This window comes from Lissotriton vulgaris, unplaced genomic scaffold (assembly GCF_964263255.1).
Source record: "Lissotriton vulgaris unplaced genomic scaffold, aLisVul1.2 SCAFFOLD_1036, whole genome shotgun sequence".
NCBI classification, from domain to species: Eukaryota; Metazoa; Chordata; class Amphibia; order Caudata; family Salamandridae; genus Lissotriton; species Lissotriton vulgaris.
In genome coordinates, this window is record NW_028245324.1 from 289,046 (window position 1) to 296,576 (window position 7,531).

At 45.1% G+C, this 7,531-nt stretch overlaps 1 protein-coding gene across 1 annotated transcript in view; it reads right to left on the minus strand.

The window, feature by feature from the left end:
- Positions 1 to 6,624, minus strand: part of LOC147666479 (E3 ubiquitin-protein ligase TRIM39-like) — a 183,450-nt gene extending 176,826 nt beyond the window's left edge. The window contains exon 1 of the mRNA XM_086949055.1: positions 6,466 to 6,624. Within this exon, the coding sequence (XP_086805181.1) occupies positions 6,466 to 6,624 (159 nt within the window). The remainder of the gene's footprint in view (positions 1 to 6,465) is intronic.
- Positions 6,625 to 7,531: the final 907 nt, after the last annotated feature.

The window sequence follows — 7,531 nt, forward strand, 5'->3', positions numbered from 1 at the left end:
GTGCACAGGTGGTCCAGGCCACTCCTCCCTCGTTCCGAAGAGTCCCTTTATATCGAACAATCGACAGTCAATCCAACTCGAAGAAGAAAGTAGACTATGGAGGGAACATGGCCCAGCAAGGGAAAACCTCTCAGCCAATCTCCTCCTGGGTGCAATGAAAACTATGGGCCAGTGGGTTCAAACCCTCGGTGCGCTAAGGCCCTCACCTTGCAAAGCGCTGATACAGGAAACACTCCTGGTAGGGTTATCTGTGGCTGCTCTAGAGTGTTGTGAATAATCCCTGCTCTTCTACACCCTAGTGTAGGGGCTAAAGTGTGCAACCTGTAATGTTAGGACAGAAGCAGATGAAACATGTGCTCCTATGCAGACCCTTCTCAGGAGCTCACTTGTACAAGTGTGATTTGAAGACTGTGACAAACACACCATGTGCTCTTCTGCAGCAAACTCTGTGGGATTGGGACTGTCTGTTTGTGTCAAGTGATCCCTGGGCTGCAACAGCCATACCTTGTGCTTTTCTGCACAGGGGGGATTACGGTTTGAGATCTGTGATGCAGCAGCCAGACTTCTTTTGGGCATTTCTGTCAGGAACAGAGTGTAACATCACCTGCGATCGTTGCATTGGCTGCCCATGGTGGAACGGTTGAAGTTCAATGCACTGGTTTAGGCCCACCGAGCTCTGCACGGCCTCAGCCCATCCTACCTCAAAAATGGTTCTCTTTTTATGTACCCTCTAGACTGTTCTGCTCTTCATCACTTCGCCTTGTTCAGGTCCCCCGATTCAAATACCAGAGGCGAGGAGGCAGTTCGTTGGCAAGGAAGGCCGCTATTGCCTGGAATGCACTGCCCCTTGCCCTCCGTAACATTCAAGACCCAGCAGTATTGAAGAAAAACTTTAAAACACATCTTTTCGCTTAAACAAACACCCTCACTTTTTTAGGTCTAGCTGAAATCATCCAGTTAGGGATGCCTTAGCTAGATTAAAGTAAGGGCTTTCAAAAGTGCACCCAAACACGGATTGCCTACAGTGCATGTGAGCCGGGTGCGTGCAAATCGCAGACCATTTGTCAGCTTGTGAGCCTTGGCAATAGACTTCAAAGGATCTGCTCCACCTCCCCCTGCCCCGCATTGCCAAGAGCTTGTTAGTCTCGCTTTAGTTTCCTGCTCTCTCTCCAGTCTTTCTGCCTCTCTACCCTTACCGCTAACCAATAATGTTTCTGTCACTCCCAAAACATCTGCTTAGCACAACTATACATACTGCTCCCCCTTGTCTTATTTTTCTCAGTATCTGAATAAAAGAGCTTCTTTGACGTCTCTCTCTTCCTCCACTTTTCTTTCTGCCTTATATCTTTTTCATCTGTTGTCAGATGGTGTTCGTCCCGGCCTCGCGCAGTCAGTCACAGCTGCATCTTGTGTCATCAGACAAGATGGAACTTCCTTGTTATCATTAACTGGCAAGTGACGAGTTTCTACATTTGCAAAGATCAGCCAATCGCTGGTCGAGCGCTGAGGTTAAAAAAAAAAACAATAAAAAAACGACAAGCATTGATTGATTCAGCGCATCCAAGCTGTTTTTTACGTTCTCTGTTCTCACCTAAAGATAAGCCTTGCTGCCCTCTCGGATGACAGCAAACTTGATTTGTGACTGTACCTTCCCAGGAGCTCTGCCAACTGCTGCTTGTAGCATTGAGAGCTAACTCGACAACTACACCCCGCACCCACTCCATGGATGGCAGCTGTGTTATACACTTTCTTCCGCTGGGTGAAGGAGTGCGTGCAGGAAAGCCAGGAAGAAGCAGTACTGTACTTCATGGCAGGACCGGTGTAGTGTAGTTCCTATATTCCCAATAGTCTCTGTGCATTGGAATAGTATATCCTGTAGTTTAGACATAGGTCGACTAGGTCTCTACCGAATACACTTAAATTAATTGTGTGTGCCAGCCAGCTCAGAGGTCACTAGAAACGTTCTCGAATTCACAAGAAGGGATTAGTCTCTGACAACCGCATAAACATGACAACTTTGTTTCCCCAAGATAAAACTCATCTTCAGAGTCGTGGAACCATTAGATAGATATTTCACTCAGTCAATCATGCATGCTTCGTTTCGCCAGAGGTGCAGAGAAAGTAGAAAGACGGGCGTTGTCAGTAAAAGGATTTATTGAACAGTCTTCTTTCTCAAGCATAAGAATTGAACTGCTACAATCGTAACACTGGTTGTAAAATATAATGCATACAGTATAAATAGTAGAATAAAATAATACTGTAAGAGCATCGCATTGGACCAAAACCATAGATAAATACATACATAAATAAAAGAGGCTAAAAGTACTCAACTGGTGCTTCTTAAATATGCCTACCCCGGTGTACCTAACCTAAGCTTAGTACGAGGGAAGAAGTAAGTTAGGTGTAGCATAAATGTACTATTCTTTTTGCCAAGAATCTGTCCAAGATTTCTCTAAGGGTCTAATCAGCTCCGTACCTTAGTTTAGAATGAAGAAGGCTGGTCTTGGGACTCGATTTCCCAGCAACCCGCTAGGGAAGCTTGGAAACACTGGAGCTTGATTTCTCGGCAGGAGAAAAGACAGCGTCTCTCTCAGTGCGTCTGCTGGAGGGTCGGCTTCCTTCGGCACTTGCTGACGCAGTCTGCGTCGGGCAAGTAGATAGTCGAACTGCTCTAAACCACTGTGTGTTTGCTTGTGCAAATGTGGGCATATTTATACCTGGAAGGTATGGTTGGACATGATAACGTCATCAAAGAGTCTCAGTTCTTTGAAAACTCCATGAGTTCTTGGATAAATCAGTATTCAAGCAAGGGGAAGTCCCTGACTGCTGTAGGCGGGTTTTTCCAAGAAATCGCTGTGGATTTTCAGAACTAGGGGAAGTAGCCCTGCCGTATTTGGACTGCATGAGCTATGCCTAAATATGGTTATGATTTTTATGCCTATATAGGGATATGGTGATTTATACCTATATAAGGGCATGAATCAGGAAACTTACAATAGGAAATATTACATAGCACCCACTCCACGATATTATGTTCATCTAAGTTCAAGCACTAAAACATACAAACTAGAGCATGTGTTTACAACCCCCCAAAAATCTTATAAAATACATTTAAAGTCGGCCTTAAATAAGGAAACATTAGCACTTGGCACTTCTATTAGGGAAATTTACGAGGGTAAATTCCCTAGTTGGAATATCGCGATGCTAAAGAACAAGTCAGATGATGTTAGGTGGAGGGATTTTCTAATTGAGTCTGACATTATTGGGTTACAGGAAACTTGGGACACCAATAATCTGTTCTGTCTGGCTGGCTATATCACTTATTCGATACCAGCGATAGCCTCCACTATGGGGAGGGCGTAGGGTGGGTTATTGACCCTGATTTCCTTGAAAATTGCAAGCACTTACACTAAACTGGAGACATGCTCTCCTTATTGTTTGACAGTACAAGCTGTACTTACCAATGCCCGAACTCTTCTTATTGTAAATTTTACAATTCCCTTGATAGAGATTTTATAAATGAATACTTGGTCAGTCTACAGTATTTTCTTGAATTATATAGTCAGAAAAATACAAATTCTTATTCGGTTATTGTTTTAGGTGATTTTAATGTACATTGTTGTAATGAAAACTGTTATGTTTGGGATAGCTTAGGCCCAGTAGATCAAGAAGAAACTCAATTTAAACACTCAACACAGGGAGTCCTTGTGGAGGAATTGGTGGCCGAAAATGGTCTGATTTATCTGAACTCATCCAATGGGGGCATAGCTGTTCCAACTTTTAAGGGCAAGGTTATTGGTTCAACTATTGATTATTTTTTTATCAGTGCAGCGCTGATCAATAGGGTCAGTGGCTACACTGTAACCTGGTCTACGTTTAGTGACCATAATGCAGTCATTCTGACCTTGGTGGATGACTTTAAGAAACCAGAGAAAACCAATAGAACGGTGGGTAAATTAGATATACGGCCTACAGACCAAGCCCACAGAAATAAATGGTGCCGGGTGGTGCCACAGGATTTCCATGCCAATCTACTGATTAAGGCAGGCTGTGAGATGTCTATCTATATGAATGAAAGTGCTGGGGATGAGGATGTTCTTGTGGCTTACACTAAAATTTGTGCACAGATCGCCTCAGATCTCAAACGGCCATGTAGAGGGCAGGATACAGTAGGGGAGAGATGGCTTGACCACAATTGCTCAGTAGCCAATCGGAAGCTGTTGGCTGCTTTAAAATCAAATCCATCAGATAAGCCCACTATAACAGCATTAAGGAAAACTTACAAAGTAGCTCTAACAAACCGGAAAAAGGAGATCATTATTAACAAGCATTTACAATGCAACGGTCTCGCCTTTGAAAAAATCAGCTATTGGCATTGTAAATGACAACATTTTTATTTGTGTTGGTTTTGAAAATAGATAAATAAATGGCACTGTCATTTACAATGCCAATAGCTTAATCTCTCGCAAATGCCACACACAAACACACAGAACCACACAGAGTCCCACACACATACATAACTACAGAGCCACACGGAGAGCCACACACACACACAGAGCCGCACACTTCCAGTAGTCGGTGGGCAGCGTGGAGCAGACCAGCACCCAGCCTGACAGGGCCAGCAGGAAGGCCACGATCTCCCCCGCCATGCTGGCCATGGTCACCGGCGAGGGTCACAGGGCACAGGTGTCAGAGCTGAGGGCACGAGTGAGAGCTGAGGGCAGAGGGGTGAGAGCTGAGGACAGAGGGGTGAGAGCTGAGGGCACACGGGTAAGAGCTGAGGGCACAGGGGTAAGAGCTGAGGGCACAGGGGTAAGAGGTGAGGGCACAGGGGTAAGAGCTGAGGGCACAGGGGTAAGAGCTGAGGGCACAGATAAGAGCTGAGGGCACAGGTAAGAGCTGAGGGCACAGGGGTAAGAGCTGAGGGCACACGGGTAAGAGCTGAGGGCACACGGGTAAGAGCTGAGGGCACAGGGGTAAGAGCTGAGGGCACAGGGGTAAGAGCTGAGGGCACACGGGTAAGAGCTGAGGGCACAGGAGTCAGTGAGGGCACAGGTGAGGGCAGCGTGGTGAGGGCTGGAGGCCTGGGTTGAGGTCAGAGGGCACAGGTGCCAGAAGTGAGGGCCTAGGAAGAGCTGAGGGCAGAGGGGTAAGAGCTGAGAGTACAGGGGTAAGAAGTGAGTGAGGGCCCGGGGTGAGATCAAATGGCAAAGCAGCAACTTTGGCCTCTGCATTGTCTGAAATAATAGTAAAAATGTCTCCCTAGTGCTCGTTTAGTGCCTTTGGTACTTTAATCCAGCAACTCCTACAGGTAATGAGCCAAGGAACCCACCCTTGCCTCTATGAAACGATCAATCTGTTGCTGTCCCACCACTAGTTGCATGTGCTACTTCTGTGTGGGTGCTCTGTTTGACACAAAGTCACTTTCTACAGCCTTGTGTGGGTTTGAGGCATGTCAGGTGCCTGCATGGCATAAATGTTCCCTTTACAAAAACTCGTGAGCACTTCCCAAGACTGTGTTGTGGTCCGCAATTGAAAATATGTGCTAATCATTAATATGCGATAGTTATTATAGGCGATATTACACGTATTTGTCCTATTGGTCACGCTTACAGTGACCAGTTCCTGAACGCAGATTCTACAGGATGTTCGGAACAGGCAACTTAGTTAACAAATAAGACATAAGCAAAATATAAATCATTTCTGCATACATATATATTGACATGATGCTTGGTAAAATTACGTTCGATTGATTAAAACCCTCTATATGAAACCCCATATGTATATTTAAGTGTCAATATTTATATGGTCTACTGTCCACATCCTCGGTCATATTTTCCTCATTGCTTCACCCTCTGATTCTTGTTCACCATCGCTTTACACCTGTTAACAGCATCCCACAGCTCAGCTGCCATCCATTTCCCGTCTTTCCCTCCACTGTTGATTTATCTTCCCGGCTTATTTCGACTCCCCTTTTCAACAGACCCACAATTGCCAACTCTTCTATGCTTCCCGCTTTCATAGAGTAATTTCTATTGCCATAAGCGCTCTTTCGCCAATGCTTAATTGTGTTTCTTTATCCCCCACCACTTTCTACTGCGCACTCTTAAAACCCTGTTTCGCTCCCACCACTTTACTCAGACTACATGTGAATCTCGCTCTCGGTCTCCTCTTCGATTCTATCTTCACTTCAGTCTCCTGACTGGCCTCACTTCTTGTCCCATTCACTTTCTGATGGTCCCCTCACTCTTGGATACCACTTTCTCCCCCCTACCATCCAGGTATCCTCCTCGTTTGTATCTGTAATGTGTAAGTATGTAAATTTACTCATGTACTTGGTTCTATCCTGAAGCGCTCCGACACCTTTGGGTAAAGTCCGCGCAATATAAAATTACATAAATAAATAAATACAATTTCCCCCGTTGCTTTTCATTCTACTCGCTGAGCCTTTCCTTCTGTACTCACCCATTCGCTCGCTGTGTGGCTGAAAGTGTAGAGCGCTACTTGGCTGGCTATGTCCAGAATTCCCTGAATATAGGGATCATGTCTACGCAGAGCAGCCAAGCTAATGTCCAAGCCCTTCTCCAGGAGCAGTCCGCTCACCGCTACCCCAGAGGTAGCCATCTTACCCTCAGCAGGCACCGGCGCCATGGACACAGAGAGCGGACTAGCGTAGCACTGTTCAAACCTGTACACAATAGCCAAAACTACCATTTTAGGAAGGGAGATAATGGGCCCTGGGTGAAGAGATTTGAAGCGAGGAAAATAGAGGCAAGTACAACAAACCTTAAAAGCGAAGAGTTTTACACTACCTGTTGAAAATATAACACTTAAACATTATTAAAAACAATTCGTAATACTCGATACTTAAAAATCTTGCCACACCTGTCAAATCCAGCAAGCTAATATTCCATAACTAAAGGAAAATGTAATTTCTGACCTGCTTATTTAAGTATTTTACACTATCTACTTGTTGGATAATTGACAAAATGTGGACAGATTTCGCCATTTCAACATGGCCGCTGAGTTTACACATTAAGAGAAGCCTCTCGAACTGTGATTCTTTAAGTATCATTGCCACACGCCCACCACCGCGATGACGATCAGAAAAGGGTGGAGAGGGAAGAAATCGCGGGAACGCCCACGAATCTGGTCTGGCCACGACGGACAGATCTCTGTTCCAATGGCTAGCCTCCATTTATGGAGCTAGCCAATGGAACAGAGGGCGGATTCCCAACCACATAGTATTCTCATTAGGTTTTCGCCTGCGCAAAAAGCTGCGCAGTGCGCAGCTTTCACTTAGGCGAAACCTAAAAACAGCATCAAATTCTGGGAAGTGGTTAATAAGCCTTTTTCCAAGACTCCTTTAATAACCAGCTTGACTGTGGTATCCAGGAGCAGGCCTGGTGTAATCATTTTAAACTAGTGTATGAAGGTGAAGACATCTATGCTAATACCACATTCAAGACTGAGGCGTATATTTTATCCTTTTCAGTGCTAGAAGTATCAGAGGCCATAAGTTAGATGACGA